At 41.4% G+C, this 16791-nt stretch overlaps 1 protein-coding gene across 2 annotated transcripts in view; it reads right to left on the bottom strand.

Annotated features, from left to right (window-relative positions):
• The window catches only part of PDIA5 (protein disulfide isomerase family A member 5), a 105664-nt gene that overhangs the window by 49576 nt on the left and 39297 nt on the right, over positions 1 to 16791 (bottom strand). For both annotated transcript variants that reach the window (XM_075028792.1, XM_075028793.1), the window contains 4 exons: positions 13590 to 13657; positions 8872 to 8963; positions 8693 to 8764; positions 4055 to 4191 (listed from right to left, as the gene is read on the bottom strand). In XM_075028792.1, the coding sequence (XP_074884893.1) occupies positions 4055 to 4191; positions 8693 to 8764; positions 8872 to 8963; positions 13590 to 13657 (369 nt within the window). The remainder of the gene's footprint in view (positions 1 to 4054; positions 4192 to 8692; positions 8765 to 8871; positions 8964 to 13589; positions 13658 to 16791) is intronic.

Below are 16791 nucleotides of genomic sequence, written 5' to 3'. Positions count from 1 at the left end.
AGGTTTATTTTGTGCAAGACTCTGAGATGTGCTTTGGAGAACAATGCTCTGAAAAATGTAGAAAGGGCAATTCATGGGGTTTTTATTCCTTTGAGAAAATTGAGTCAGAAAGACTGCAACCTGCACTAATTTGGCAAATATTTCAGACAGAATAATTTTTAAAATTGCATTTGACTCCCAAACAGTTTGACAGGGCTTTTTTGTGCTCAAGTGACTCAGGAGCATTTTAAGTCCCAGCGAGTCCCCATGTTGCTAAAGCATTTAACAACACTTGACTGGCAGCATAACCCATATTTAGAGACATTCAGAACTCAGCTATTGTCTTGGGCACCTAAACAAATCGATCAGCTGTAGGCACAGATATCAAGAAGCACATAAAGACATGGAGTCTTTATTCTCATTCCTAGAAGACTATCATAAGGAGCACAGGTGTCTTTATTTATGTTATGGTACAGAAATAGCTTTGGTTGGTGCAATACATCTTCTGTTACAGACTCGGAAATAGACCCACTAACATAACTGTGCTATCTCATGTTAGCAAATATGATCAACCCAAGCAAAAACTCCAAAACCTTTGGGGGAAAGGGACATTCATTTGTTCTTTTGTATAGTGCAGGAGATCTCAATTCATAACTGAAGGTTTTGGGTCCAACAGCAACACAGAGAAAAAACACTTCAGATGTCTGCAAGACTCCAGTCTGGATATATTCAGGATAACACTACACTCACCACCAGCAATTATGAAATTTCAGTAAAGTGCTTGACTAAGGAGCACGACACTGCACACCCTTCACAGAAGGCTGGGGAGAAAGAGTACTTTCAGGCTCCTGGCTGGTTGGGTCACTGTTTACCTATGCTAAATATTCAGATTTATTGAACATCCTCTTAAGGGCTTTACAACGGAGTTTCAGAAGGTTAAAAATCCTGCTTCATGTCCCTAGTGACCTGCAAAAGAAAAGCAGGATGAAATCCTGCCCACCCACACTCACCCACGTTTCTCAGGGCCGGCAGTAACGACTGGAACCAGCACATCTTCTGTTTAATGGTTGTGCTAAATTATTGCAGTAAAGGTATAAGGTCTCTGACAGCAAGAGGTGCAAGCTGCATGCTGCAGACCTTCCTGATGTATTTAAATTCCACGTAGCTGCTCTAGTTGAACCTAGTTACACTAGGCTGCACTTAACACAAAATGCTCTGAGGCCTTTAATTGGGCTAGTAAGTGCAACTGATTGTAAATAATTATAGTGTGGTCCACAGGGATGATCATTAGTAGCCATAGGCATGGAGACCCAATTGGCCACATTTATCACAGTGCCTAATTCTGCAGTTCACAGGTACTTACCAGGGATGTGTTTGGTTCAGCTGTATCTTCAGCACTCAGCAGGGGTGGGGGTGTGTGTAGGTGGGCAGGGTGCAGATAAAAAGCTTACAATTCCCAACACATCTTTCAATACTACACTCTACTAATGCATTGGCCATCTGACCATGCAACTAAAGCATCACTGAAGTAGTTCCTCCCTCTAGTAAAAGAACTTCTCATGAACACAAGATGGATAGTATGCTAGAAAAACTCCCAAGTCATGTATGCTGCATGGCAACACAGGGTTTTAAGTACTTGCTAATTCCAGGCCAGTGTCGAAATCCCCTTGCTTATTCTTAATTACACAGAAGTATATCCTTCATTCTGGGCTTATTTTGTACATCTGTTTCAACAAATTTTTTTATTAATACATAGTTTTTAGAAAAAACTTTCTCATCCTAAGCTACCAAGGTTAAAACAAGTAAGATGTCCTCTGTTTTTACTGCTTCTTTTACTGGAGTAATTTACCTCCTAATATTCATAAGGTGACTCCATTAGCACATTTAAGAAGTGCGAGGAGAAGATCTTTTAATCATGGAGATAACTGTTTATGATAGTTGTCTGTCGTTAATTAGTTTGCAAGCCTTACACTCTCTGCTGAGGATGCCCTGAGAGGATTCTTACGAACACAGACTTTTACAGATGTACAAGCTGGATTCTGCATGTAGGCATACCACTACCACCTGAATGTAAATAAAATGCCCCAAATATTCAAGTTGTACTTAAAATGGAGTTATTCTGGCAAGGAACATTCTTTATCCCAATTCTGAGCAGTAGGAACATGTTATCAGGAGATTGCAACAGCCCAATTCAGGCATTTGATTTACTTCTAAAACAGCATTTGCCAAAGTACTGCTGTACCTTAGCACAAAATACCCGTCAGTACAAAACATACCTAGCTGGAAATGCCCCTCCTCTAGGTCACATAATATCATTACCCCTAAAATTGTATTACTTGTGTTTTAGAAAATATTAAAAAAAACAAAACAAAACAAAAAAACCACTGAAGAGAGCCCTGTTCAGATTTATAACTAACTTGAATTTACTATAAAATTTGATTGTAGTTGTGTGTATTCATCTATTTTTAATCTGACTTCCTAAAGGAATAAGGTTTGCAGGGCCAACTGTCCATTTCTTCCCCTTCTTCTTCCTTCCAAACACGACTGGACTCCTTTGCCCATTTACAAACTCAAAAAATGGCAAAGCTTTTAAATACAACTAAATCTCTGTAAATATACAGAAATCTGGGGCTAGAGAGAAAGGACACTTATCCCAAGCCATTGTGCACAGAGAAGGAAAGGAAGGAAATTCAGCAGTTACGTTTCTGTTTGGCAGCAGTTGTTCAGCCAAACCAGCAAGTGTACAGCTCCCAAGGAGCAGCAGCCCATGCTGTCGCTTGCACGCTGGGGTGCATGGAAATCTGGGGAAGGAAGGATTTGGGCAATGAAGGATAACTCCTGAGCAAACCAGGCTTCATCAGTTCTGCTACTTGTGTTTTGGTTTTCAGACCAGGTGTTAATCTCCAGTCCCACTTCTGTTAGTACAAATAATCCAGCGAACACAGTGACAAAACAGCAGTCAGCCACCTGCTTCAGGGGATCAAATCCCTAGGTACTTCATTGGGCAAAATAAATTCATTATGGTATGTTTTTCAAGTGAGTCTTATAAGCAGACCTTCAAAAAAAGGCATTTTGGAGCTAACTGCTGCTGGCTTAAAGGGAAGCAGGACTTCAGCCTCTGTGCCAAGACCCTCCGTTGTTCAGCTGTGAGCACACAGCCTGCCTCCAGAGCCCTAACCTTCAAATCTATGCCCATGAAGATGAACATCTCACCCAAGTGCAACTGCCAGCACAGTGGCGAAAGAAGGCAGAAGCTGCGTATCACCCAACATAGCAGATTTGAGCCTGAACTTTCCATCGCAGACACAAAGAATTGGTAGAACCAGCTATGTAGCTGAAACAAGTTACATCCTAAGTGAACTAAGTGGTTAACGCACTCTTCTACCCAACAGCGTACAGGAGGACGATGTGGCTGGAACAGCTTTCTGAAGGCAACTCGCTGCATTTTATTGCTCAAGCTAAAACGTCATGTCAAAAGAAAAATCAGCCCAATGCATTCTCAGCCAAACAGTATCACTACCAGCTCTGCATTAGTTTTCAAAAGTCCTGGGGACTTTCTGAACTTAGATCAAGTTTTGACATACTTCAGCACAATATGTAATCACCATCACCCCTTACCACTGCCAGAGAACAAACCGTGTCACAGGAGTGAAAATGCTCAAAATGACACATCAGCAGCCATGAGCAAGGACTCAGGAGCTCACGGTTCTCAGGTTGAGTTGCTCAATCAAACAGAGTTCTGCTTTGAAAGCAAACAACACAGAACACGAGCTGAAAATAGGAAATCGTGCTGTAAAATGATGAGTCCTCAGACTATTTAAGCATCATTACACTCTTCAGTTATGTTTTGACTCACCCTACAAAGTGTCACTTCCAGAAGCACATCTCTGTCCTAAACTTCAAGTCAGCAACTTCACAAATATTTCATGCCTTGTGTATTTAACAATCGTCACAAACAAGAAAAGCTTGGACTTTGAGTTCATGGCTCTGTGAAACCTCCACAGACAATCATCACTGGTTTTGTTAGCAAGCATTTGGCTCAGGGTACAGAATAATAGAAAAAAACCAAACTCACATGGTGCATGGAACATCACTAGCACAGATGAATGATCTTTTATAAACTTGTCGAAGTCCTCATCAGTCAGGTGATAAACTACATTTTCTTCATCTGCCCAGGGAGTCTCTGGAGCCTGTGGCTGAGGTGCCTGTGGGCTACAAGACAAACAGACACAGCTTAAAAGCAGCTCTCTGGTGCTAAGCAGTCATTTTGGCAAGTTGGACTGCAAGGAATCACTTCGTGCAGATGCCCATATATGTATGACACACTAACCCTACTGAACAACTTCCATAATTGTACCCACCCAGAACTCATTAGCACTGAAACTCAGATAAAACTAGAGGAGGAATAAAAAAAGTCCACAAGAAGCTCATGAGGACAGATCAGCAATGGAAGGGGATGGAGCGAGGAGATAACCAGACTGCTTGGGTATTACATTATAGAAATCAGATGCATCTTCTGTTACTCTTTTACCTTCCTCAGCAAGATGCTCCCTTTTTCACAGCATTCACACTTTGTAGTTCACAGGAGCCATTGCAAATGAAAGAAAAAAGTAGTGAGCAGCGTCAGTCAATCTAACCAGTCACCTTGAACACCGACAGCATGATTAGGGCTGACAGAGAAAGAATGAGGTGCGTTGTTGGGACCACAAGCTAGCTATGCAGACCATTTCTCCAGGAATACACGGGTTTACCCTGAACATCCCTGTGACCTGGGGAAGCATCGTTATGTCCTCACTTGGCAGTGGGCTTGTAGACCTAATTCAGCAAAGCTACTCAACTGCATGCTTAACCTAGAAGATAACTGACATGTTCTACAGACTTCACTATGATTGCACTTGAGTCTAGCCATCTTTGACGGATCAGAGCCAGAGCCCAAAGACAAATCTGTGGCAAATGTGGAAACTGAACCCAAGCTCCTCTGGACCAGTTCAGTGTTCATCATCCCACTAAACAATTGTTCTTGGCTTTTATTAATGTACATTAAAAAGAGAATTTGGCAGATATGAAATAAACTACACTAATTGACATTTTATTTATTAAAGCAGTGTTCACATAAAGGACACCCAAACATATGAACATTTGGAGCCAGACTTTGAAGCTATTTTATCCTTGCCAGTTGCAGTAATGAGTTCTAAATACCCCCAAAATTCCCCAAATTCTTTGGCAAAGTACAGGTCTGGATGTGACCCCATCTCTGGTGAAAGCAGATTTACTATATTTGATTAAATGTATTATTGTGTTAGCTGCCTAGAAAAAGGAATGGCAAACGGATGATAACTCATTTATCCTGCCTTGCTCATTTCTAGGCTGAAAGCCTAATTTGATAAAAAAAGCAGTAGAAAGATACACAGATTCAGATAGCAAATTCTGTTGATGTAAGCAATGGGTATGATCCAAGAATATTAAGCAATCTATGCAAAACTGTGATGTACACCTCTGCTGCTGCTTATGTGATAAATGAACCAAGAAACAAAATCAAAGCAAAGATTGGAGCTGCACTCGGCCAAGCAGCCAAGAGAGAAAAAGAAGCAGGTCCCCGTCCACAAGCCTACTGTCTAGAAGTTTAGCAGATAATCAGTTTGCTTGTTGCCAAGCCTGTAAGAGAGCCATAATCTGCAGGTATCCTGGCAGAGTGAAGGCTTTCCAGAAAACACCATGACACTTAATGAATTTGGAAGGGGAGTTGGGCTGAGTAGTCAGAGCATGATGAACACGGACACAGTGGCTACAAAGCACTGGGAGAACGCTGTGTTTAGTAGGGCCTGGCATGACCTATTTCAGTAAGGAATTAGTAAAGCAGGGCACAGGATGTTTATTCAAATGGCCCAATTTAAAATGCTGTGCATGCTAATAAGCCTACACAGGAGTTGGTAAGAAGCACCTCAAGGCCTGGAGGAAGTAACAAGCAAAATCTAAAATGTCATTTAAAACTGAGACAAGGCACATCCAACGCCTGAAGACCAAAAATAGAATGACAGAACTCTGGAAGAGTTATCAAGAGCTAATTCAATTAAGAACAGAGAACAAGTTCTTGATTTAACTGAGTAGCTGGTGCTAGGGAAGGCCCCGAGAGGAGTTCATAAAAACGGCAAGACAAACTAAGCAGCTATTGAAGGCAGCAAGAAGCTGTCTGGCTTGCCTACCACCTAGGCTAATACAGCTGTGTATCAGATTTAAAAAAAAAAAAAAGGAAAAAAAGAAAAGAGAAGATAGCATCTCTCATGTTAACAATGCTGTGTGTTGGAGTAAGGCTGTATGATGGTTTCTCTCTATTGCCTTATGAAAACATCTGAAACTCTGTAAGATAGTAGCCAGTGCCTATTAGGAAGATAAGAAAGGTTAAGTATCCATAAGACTGATGCATTAGCACACTTCAGCATAAGAAAGAAGCACCTTCAATAAGTAGTGAAAGAAAAGGTGTTGGAGCCCTCCAAACTAGCAGCTCTTATTCTGAGAGGAAAGAACATGGAAAACATCCTTTCAATAACTGAAATAATTCTAACTGTAATTAAGTTATATCATGCCCTCCCCCAAAAATTAGCATAGATCAACCACTTTCAGCACTCTACCAGTAACATTTAGAGGGGAAAAAACAGAGAAGGGGGAGAGGGAAGAGAAAACAGTTGCTTTTCTGCAGTGTGTACACAAAAAATAGGTCACTTCATACGGCTCAATATCTGCTGGATTCTCTTTCAAGAATCTGTTATGACAGCACATGCATGCACAATATAAAAATGCACTGGCTTTCCTCACCATGGGCTGCCATATACACTCTGGCACTGCAATGCCCCTGCTCCACAGAGCAACGTCTCACATCCAAGTAACTTCCTGACACAATTTCAATGTTATACTATTCTGAAATATAGCCTATACACCCTGCAGCTATCTAATTACACTCTTTGGCTTTCCTAAAACTCTTGCCATACCATTTGACTACTTGTACTGCAGATTCCTCAGAGTAATATAATATTATGCATGTAGCAGATTTACCCCATGTACGGTTTTAATTGCAACATCAATTACTGGCAAAATCCAAGTATGCATAATTTCTCAACGTGGTTTCCTTAAAAGTTGTACTTATTATACAAAAAAGGGGCAAGAAGGCTACTGCTCAGATCATCTTTTGGGAAACTAATAAGCGTGCACTAACACTAAGTGAGGACAAACAGCTGTCTTTAGCTCTGGACTGCTGAAATATCAGCCAAAGCCCACAGTGGCTTGTTAGCAGAGATTATCATTGGAAAGAGCTTGCAGCTGTTCTGCTTTGCCTCCAGTAGCTGTTGTGTTCACTTGCTGTCACAGCTCTGATACAAAGGCACTGCATATTACAGGGATTATCTGGATACTATGTGGGCAGACAGGGCTAAAAAACCCACCCTAAACATCTAATGTTTCATATGTGGTAGCCAAGAGAGAACCACATCCTTGCAAAACTGCAAAGCACAATAAAGTGCAGGTGATGAAGTCATATCCTTGCTCCAAGGGCTAATCATCTCCTCAGCACTGCTGGAGTTGCCATCTTGATCATTTATATCTGAAGGCTTAATGGACTAAATGAGGCTTAAAGACTATGGCTAAATTCCTCCTCTTTGATCCACTGGGCAGTACTTGCCTGCAGTGTTTGTATCTCCTGCTGCTAACAGGAACGCTGCTGTCGTTTCATTCGTGGGTTCCCAATCCTGAAACACCTAGCCTACCACTGCTGAAGACCCTGGGCTACCTGCAACCACACACATCCTCAGCATAGCCCCACTGGTACAGTAAAACACATGTATCCTGAGCCAATTTTGCTAAGCCATATTATCACAATAGTTTGCAACTGTCTGTTCCTTCCCATGCATTTGTTTCCTTTTATTAGCTTCACGATTATTTCTGTGGCTGCAGCAAACAAGGGAGGGTTACAAAGATGACATAACACCCAAGAGCTGGGGCTAACTGCTAATGGTACTTCTCCATCACCAGACTATCTCAGCTCTCTCAGCTTCACTGACAATGTGCTGATTTGCACCAGCTGAAGAGCAACTATACACACACACACTTTTTCTGTCTCCCTGTCTCAACTGCTAGGCCCATAGGCTCATTCAGCCCTCAAAATATTTATGACTGCAAATAGCTCTCTTTAGGCAGAACAAGATGCTTTCTACACCACTTCATGTCATGACAGGAAACATAGACTTTGCAAAAATGACTAGCAATCCAGGGTGCCTTGATCTCCGGTTTGGCTCTGTGAGACACTTGAAAGGCTCCAGCTAAAGGCTGAAGAACCAATGAGAACTGCACACTTGATATATACATTTTTAATAAAACAACAGAAGTCAGACCTTTTGCAAGGTATTAAGTTCAGGCACCCAAGATCGCTGGAAATTTAAGTTAGCATTTTTAATGAAGCTGAGATCTGTGCATCTGCATTTATTTTGGTCCACAGACAGTCTCCTATTACAGACAAAATGCAATTGTGAAATGCAAGGCATGCATGCTAAAAACCAAACATTAGGCAATCTCTCTGTACTAGTTTAGCCAATCTCAGCGGGGTAGTTTTGTTTGCTCTTCTGAGCAGAGGGAATGAGGGAGAGATGGCTGTTCCTAAACCATTACATTCTGTAAATAATGAAGAGTACATAAAAGGTGGAGTGCATGAAGTTCAATGCCTTACTTTTTCAGCCACTCTGCTATATCTGCCGCAGTAGCACCGTAGTTCTCAAAGTGGAACAGGAACTTTCCTTTCCTGTTAAAGCAACAAAACAAGGTTTAGTCCTTGCCCTGGAAGATAAGAATATGCAATTATACTTGAGTGTATGATGATTTCTAAAGTCGTAGCAAAACATAACTGACTCAAAATAGCAGATTGTAGGATATCCCCGGACATTGTATTCCTCCTTTATCCTTTCAAATTCAGCAGAGTAAACATTCATCCCCGCAAGAACCTGAAAAAAACAGAGCATAATCGTATTGATTCTTACAATATAGCAGGAACATTACAACTTTTTTTAAAGAGTTAATTAAAACAACTTCGCTGTGGGCAGATTCTGATTTCATTCATGTTGCAGTAAAGCAAGGGGAATCTCTGTAAAAGGCAGTGAAGTTTTTCTGAATTTGTGCAAGGGGGAAACAGAGCAATATTTGAGTCTAGTCCACAGAAAGTACATGCCAATCGGCTTGTCACAAGCTTGTCACATTTTATTCACCCACTAGCAGAAATACCTAAAGGGAATGCTCTCAATCATACTACTTGTGCTCTTCTTTGCATATTTGGATTTTAAGCTACAAGCCTAACTAGATTTCTTTTTTCTTCTGCTGCAAGTCCATGGCTTAGTTTGCATCCAAACAGTAGCTAGGACACAAGAAGTTCCACCCTCATCTCTCTGGTTTAAACTCCAGCAATGAATTCACAATCTCAGCTAACATCCAGAAGCTCTAACCAACCAAGCACTGGCATTATCTCAGTTCAAAAATACACTTACTGAATGGCAAGGGGAAATCAGCATTACTTTGATGTGAAAGTAAAACATGCCCTATTTCCATGAGCCCAGGAAATACCGCATGGCATTTACATGCTTTAAATATGTTAACTAACCTGACTGGTAGGGTGTAATGAGAATTAAGAATTAACCTTGTCCTACAGATATCAAAAGGGGCACAGAAGCATAGTAGCTTTTCAGACTAGCAAGTGAAACAAAAAGCCTCTCCTTCCCTTCCCTTACCTCTGTCCCAACCCATCTTCCATCTTAAGAGCCCTTCACACTGAGCTTCAGTGTCAGGGCTTCTACAACTTACCCTGTGCCCTGCAACTTATCCTGTGCCCTGTCCAACTGTCTTCAAAAATTTCTGACCTGAAAATTTGAAGATGGGACTGATTCTGAGTTTCTGTGGGCACAGGATTCATACAGAGGTCATTCTGCTGTCAAACCTGCAACCTGTGAGTTGCTGAGATACCACTTCATGATTAACTTAGTTTAATGGCATTGACAGCTTAAATCATTTCAGCAGCAGGGTCTTAATCCAAACCCCCCCTCCTTCCCCCTTCAAAAACAGGATTTTCTCCTTCCAGCTGAAATACCACATCAGAATTTAATACCAGGTTCCTGACTGCAGCAAACTGCACAGACCAACCAAATGTGCTCAGAGCCAGCATGACATAAATCTTAAAGCAGAAAATCCTCGTTTGAAGGTCAACCTTTTCTAAGAATGTGCTGGAAAGTCACAAAAAGATACTTTGTTTTCTCTCCCCTATCCTGAGAAAGGATAAAGGAAAGCTAAGTGAGAAGAGTACAGAAATAGGGTTTATACTGGCAGGCCAAGTCTCTTTCTTTGAATTCTCCTTGTAGTTCCAACAACCAGACTCACGTAATTCATATGATATTATCTAGACCCAGTTCTCCCCTTCCCTTATCCTCTGTGTCACCACTTGAGGGTAGGTAAATGCAATAGGATCAAGACACAGTGGTTGCTTTATAAAGCGACAACCAGGTTCATTAACTAATGCCCTCATAATTTCAGAGGATTTCCTAGGTCTTAAATGGGCATTCCCGGCCATTTCAGATACTCTACTACAATTTCACTGTGTCCACCCAGCCTGCAATGATTGATACAAGTCAGTAACTTGGATTCATTCTGGTATTCATACATCACATGAAGCATAATTAGCAAAAAGCCTATTACAATGGGATTCATTTTTAACGACAAAAATAACAGCTTTAGCTGGCCTATAATGACAGAATTATGTAATATCAGGCTGTCAAGGACCATCAAAATACACCTACTACCCAAAGCCAGGATCCTCCCTCTATACCTAAGTTGTTTGTGCCAGATGTTTAGCTAATTTGTTTTTAGCAAATGACTGACCAACCCTGACTTCAATTTAAGTCCATTACCTCTTGTAATAGCCATAGAAGATGCGAAGATCAGTTTGTTCCTTTCACCTCTGCAGTGACATTTGACATATTTCAACACTTATCTGCTCTCTACCAAGTTACCTATAACCTAAACTGACTCTGAACTTTTCCGAGCTGGCCATGTCTTCTGGGCTTCTGACTGTTCCTGTTCTCCTGTGACCCCTCCCTTGCTTCACAGTTTTCTTGATGGGATTGCTCCAAAATTCATACCTTACACCACCACTTGAAGCCTTCCTAGAGCCAAGTTTAATGAACAGGTTAAACAAAGGCTTCCTTTATTTGATATCTGAAACAAGCATAGGAGCTTGATGGTTTTCAAGTATATATTCTCAAACACATCAAGTCTCATGTGTTTACCAAAAAAAAAAAAAAAAAAAAAGACAAGCACCAAAGGAAGAAAGCACTTAAGCGCACACTGAAGCTGGTCTTTACCGAGTAAACCATTCTGGCACACTCATGAAGTCCATGGGCATTAAGGAGATGCTGAAGTGCTTTGCTGACCACCAGTTCCTCCCTGCGCTGGGCTCATAATTCATCTCTGAGTCACTTGCCAGAGCCCACCCTATCCACAAACCACAGGAATCTCTCGTGCCAAGGAGAAAATAAGCCATCCTCTTCTGATTCGGAGCCCCTTTTTTCCTTCTGCACTGGGTGTAATGGACTTGTAAGATCTAAACCGAATGTAACACTAAAAATGCCACCTTGCCTTCCTCTCAGTACCAGGACAAGAAACAAACAGTTCCAAGAAAACACAACAACCAGCAACAGGTACAGTTCACCTTTTCATTTTTATGACCTGTTAAATAGGCAATACTGTATTTCATTTTCCTGCTATATAATAGCAACAAGCGCTTTTGAGCCTGGCACATCCTGACAGCTAATGACAGGTCAGATTAAAAGGCCAAACCCTTCAGCTCATCCAAACCAATCATAAACTTTCCAGCAAAGTCTGATCTGGAGGTCAACGCTGCTCTACGGTACCCCGTGGATAATTTATGATGGATACAGTGCAGTTAAGTTTAGAGATGGCAAACTGTGTACACATCCCACTCAGGAAGCTAATTAGGTCAAATTTAGATGAACAAACTGATTTTTGTTAAAGACACAAGTGGCAGTGGCATAACTGGACTTTCCTCTGAACTGATCCTGCACTAAAAACACTTCAGTGCAAAAAGCACCCCTGACCTGAGCTGCATCGAACACAGGCACTGTCAGCCTCAGAGCTGTGTCACAGCCCTGTCACTCAGCTGCGCAGGATTAGTCTGGATCTACAGAAACCACTTCCAAGTGAGGAAGGAAATAAACTAGAAGAGATCTGGAGTCTAAATTCTCCGGTCTGAATTTAATAAAAGCTGCACATGGACAAGGAAAGGATAACTGCAGGAGAACATAGCGCTCTGCAGCATGCCTTCTCTCTGGCACTACCTCTGTAGGTAATTCTTTACATTCCTAATTCCTGCCCACCCCACACCTTGCAATGTACCCACTGCGCAAGACAGGAGTGCCTACCCAAAGACCACAGCACACGCTCCACCAAGGCGAGATGGCATTAGAAGTGCTGTCTGGCTAGATGAAAACACTCTTGAAAATATCTTCAAGGGTTGTACAGTCTCCTAAATAAATCTGAACAACTCCCACTCATTTCAGCCCTAAACAAACAGGGATTTAGAGAAAACACTTCTGAGAAACAACTAGTTGGGAAAACATGGAAAGTCTGACAGCACTCGGTGCTTATGAGCAGCAATGGCCAGAGCTGCCCTAGCGATGAACAGCAGTGCTTCATCTTCGCCTCATCACGTGCTGCCTCTCTGGAGGAAGCCTGTAAGCTCAGCAGTGAATGATCCAACAGGTAGGATCAGACCAAAGCCAACTAAAGCCATGGAACAACAATCCTATTTCTTTGTCAGTCATGTGTTATTGGTATCATATAAATTATACATTAAGCACATTATAAAATCTTAACTAGAGAAGTGCCTTTGACTTGCTTTGAGACATCAATACGCCTTATTAGTACAAACAGGCAATTAAATTATTTTGACTGCTGTGGATGGCTTTCACTACAGTCAAAACTTACTTTCATTTCAATCCGGTATGAATGCTAACTTTGTTGACAGAGCTATAGTAAAACTGTAAGATTTTATTAATGCTTACGCTTAGTGGCTAGGAGGACAATCAGTAGCTAACATAGGGAACCCCCCCTCCCATGACACTGATTCTCCACTAAAAAAGTGGATTAATTATTACTATAAAGGCACCCATCCCTGACCCTGCTATGAAATATCAGGCCAAAAAGCTGATCAAACCCATTATGGCAAACATTTTTTTTATCTTTACCAAAATGAGCTCAAAAGGACTACAGACACACAAATTAGAGGCTAAACATAAACCTACATAGTGTCAGAGCCCGTTTTTCCATGGCAAGAACTACACTGGCTCTAAAGGGCAAGTGAGTTAACACCTCATTCTCCAAAGTTTTAAAAAGAATAAAAAACAAGAGAGAGAATCCTGATGGGATCTGGAACAGTCATTCATTTCTGTTTTGTTTCAGCTTGCTTAAAAACTCCCCACCTCAATAAATAGTTGTGGTTTTAAATACTAAAAAAAAAGTGCATTAAAAGGATTTTTTTAATTTCATATAAATCTTATCTTCTCACTTACATATTTACCCTTCAGTTCTGTGGCTGCCTGCTGATAAGATGGCATCATTCTCTTACAAACACCACACCCTGATAAAAAAGAAATTGTGTAAGTAATATGCCAACAATTCAGCCTGTTCTAAAGGATCTATGTTCCAAACCATATGAAACAACATGTTTTTATATTAAAAAAAATTTAGAACAAAATTCTTTGTGTTTCACTAAATAATTATTAGATTATTAGTTTCTAAGAATATTACTTGTTACACACTGCTAATTTTGCATGTTTTTCAAGCTATTCATTTTCATACTCTTTTCTCATCCCAGTTTTGGAAAGAGTAACACCATCTTATATTCCCCAGGCTCTGAGCTGAGCCCAGAAGGGAACATAAGATGAAACTTGCATATCAAAAGTCAATGGAAGATGTCATGCATGTGAACTCAAACAAAAAAACTTTGTACATTTCTGGTCTTTAAGGGACAGGGGGAGGTACTTCAGGTTCATCCCAGCTTAACAAGTCTTTGAAATTAATTTGAGAAGCATTTCCTAAACACATTAAACAGACATCAAAAGTTAAACAGTGCTCTGTTAATTGAGAAGACACAACTCAGAAGCAGCAACAGCCCTTGTAAGATACAATAGCTTTATGTGCTGAGGAAAAGACAAACGGCGAGTAAGGAAGACCGCTGACGTATAGTTGGAGTGTATGAAGAGCTGTTTGGTGGTGCTCTGGAGTGCTAAGTAGATTAGCAGTAAATCACCCTGTAAGCAGCAGGTTTCACCCCTGCCAAGTAAAATACATGCATGCACATGGGAAGGGGCAGGAGTGCAGACAGCATGAAAAGAAGGAAGCTGTGCCCAAGCACTCCAGACACTTATTGTGGAAACTCTTGGGTCCACCACGGGACAGTAGTCAAAATTTTTGTTCCAGTGAAGAGACAAGAATTTTGAAAGTAAATTCCAGAAAGGAGGAACAGATTTTGCAGCCACTGGTTTAGGATCACATCAGCATGCCTGGGAGGAACATCCTCTAATCAGAGGAAAGAGAGCTCTTGTTTCTGCAGTCTTTCCACTTCTGATCTCTCTGCTCAAATTGCCAGTGAGGTTGTTAAATTAGTGCTGGTCAAAATGACAATTTCTTGGTGGGCACGGACCACTCATTTGATGCCCCCTGACATCTTGCAGCTTCATCCACACCACTGGACAGACATCAGGAGATACGAGTTGTTAACACCATCTTGTGGATCCTCTGTTTCTTCCCTCTTCAGCAGCCTCAGGCCCCGAACTCTCCCAGCTACAGATCTGCCTCTCTTTCCCTCTTCCACCTCTTACCCCTCCCTGGACTCCCTTCTGGAGCACAGGCACATAACAGCCTCCTACACCCAGCCATCAGCCCTACAGTCCTGCCATTCCCAGCTCTGCTACTGCCTCAAACTCGTTACTCCCAAACCCACTTCATTACAACCTCTCCTGCCCATGCATTTTTGGATTATACTCTTCAGCATGCTGTCAAGCCACACATATCCCTGTGCAGGCATAAAAGAGTAACCTCAAAAAACTAGTTTTCTTCTGTTCTCTCTTCTTGTATTTTGTGTCAAAAGGGGAGGCTTAATTAAACACATATTAGCTTTTCCACAAGTTAACACCTCCATTTTTAAAGCCCTGTTTTCAATGATGTTATAAACTGCTCCTTTTTGTTGCCAAACCCAGATTGTCTCCTGCAGGAGTCTTCTTTGACAGAGTTAACTACAAATAAATCTGAATGCCTGTAAGTATACCTAATTTTTCATCTTTAGTGCTGTCTGACTTTATAATATAGGTCTGAAAGTACAGTGAATGGTCTCCAAATGGCAGGTAATATCTTCTAAGGAAAGCATGCCTTTGCTCTGAGTTGTTTTACCCAGACCAAGCATTCCTGAAATATTAAAGAAACTACATATAAGTTTGCAGTCGCTTTCATCTTCCTCTGCACTGATACGTAATGAAAGAGCCCATTTCCTATGAATCTGCCACAATAAATCTAAAGCCCCTGCTTCCAAAAAAGCAAAGAAATAATGCAGCTGTCTTCTCCGTAGCTTCCCAGACAAATCCTCTGATGTCCTCTCGTGCCAAAGACCTCCCCGAGTCACCCCTTACAAGTAAAGAAAAGCAGAATTTCCTTTAGTGACCAGCCTTGATTTGCTGCTCCCAGTTATGACAGGTAACACCTGTATGTAACCAGTAACTTCAGCTGCCCAAAGCCAGTATTTTAATGCAACTGCTGGATGTATTCTGTCTCCAGTAACAGGAGTAAGAAAAGAAAAATTGGACAAGAACCAAGTCAGAAGGTCTGATGTGTTAAATAAAAGATGAGGGAGTTAAGAGTTGTGAAATCACAGGGGAGAAAAAAAAAATTACAAGTAGGCTTCCTTCACAGCGGTTTAGAAAGCAGTAAAAGTATTACAGCACTGAAGACTAGCAGGTGTTTTGCTACTTCAAATGAAGAGAAACTGGAAGGAGGAGGGTTTCTGGGGGGAAGGGTTCAAAGAGACCAAAGGGTTAGATAAGGCACATTTGAGGAAGAGACTCAATTGTAGAAAACAATTATTCGTGATACAGGTAAACTGTGAAAGCACTCTGCAGCTGAACTCTCCCTGAAGGGGTGATTTACAGGCAGAGCAGGCCTATCGTCTCCCACTGATGCTAAGGCAGCAGCGACTGGGAATAACCACGCACCATGCCAGTCCACACAGGACCATCCTGCTGCAGAGTCTGAAGGCACAGAGCTGCAACTAATTTAATTGAAAGAAAAAACATTCTCTTCATGATGCATCAAACTAAGTCTTGGGCAATTTTGGCCATCTTGGCAGTATTCAGATGAGATTAAAAAGGTAGAATGGCGTTTCAGGCAGTAATTACTAGAGAAAATACACTGAGAAACGCCAGAAAATGCTGCCATGAGACACCATTTTAAAGAGCATCAGCCAGAAAATTGCTAGTGGTGCCTAACATCAATTTCCCTATCAGGGCAGTGCTGGGAAGCTTTTCTAGCTTAGGTCACACGTTCATTCCTTTCTCATGGCTCCCCTGCTTTCCATCTGAGCAACAACTCCGGTGCAACGCTATCTTGTTCTGAAGAGCTGGAAAGCCTCTCACATACCAGGAAACACAAAAAAGCATCTGTAAATCTGCAAAATTAAGGAACGAGTGGCTAATGCAATGATAAGATAGCAGCAATACAAGG

The sequence above is a fragment of the Buteo buteo genome, chromosome 5 (assembly GCF_964188355.1).
Source record: "Buteo buteo chromosome 5, bButBut1.hap1.1, whole genome shotgun sequence".
In the NCBI taxonomy this organism is placed as follows: domain Eukaryota; kingdom Metazoa; phylum Chordata; class Aves; order Accipitriformes; family Accipitridae; genus Buteo; species Buteo buteo.
Note: the sequence above shows the minus strand (reverse complement) of the source record. Positions and strands in the feature narration are given on the sequence as shown.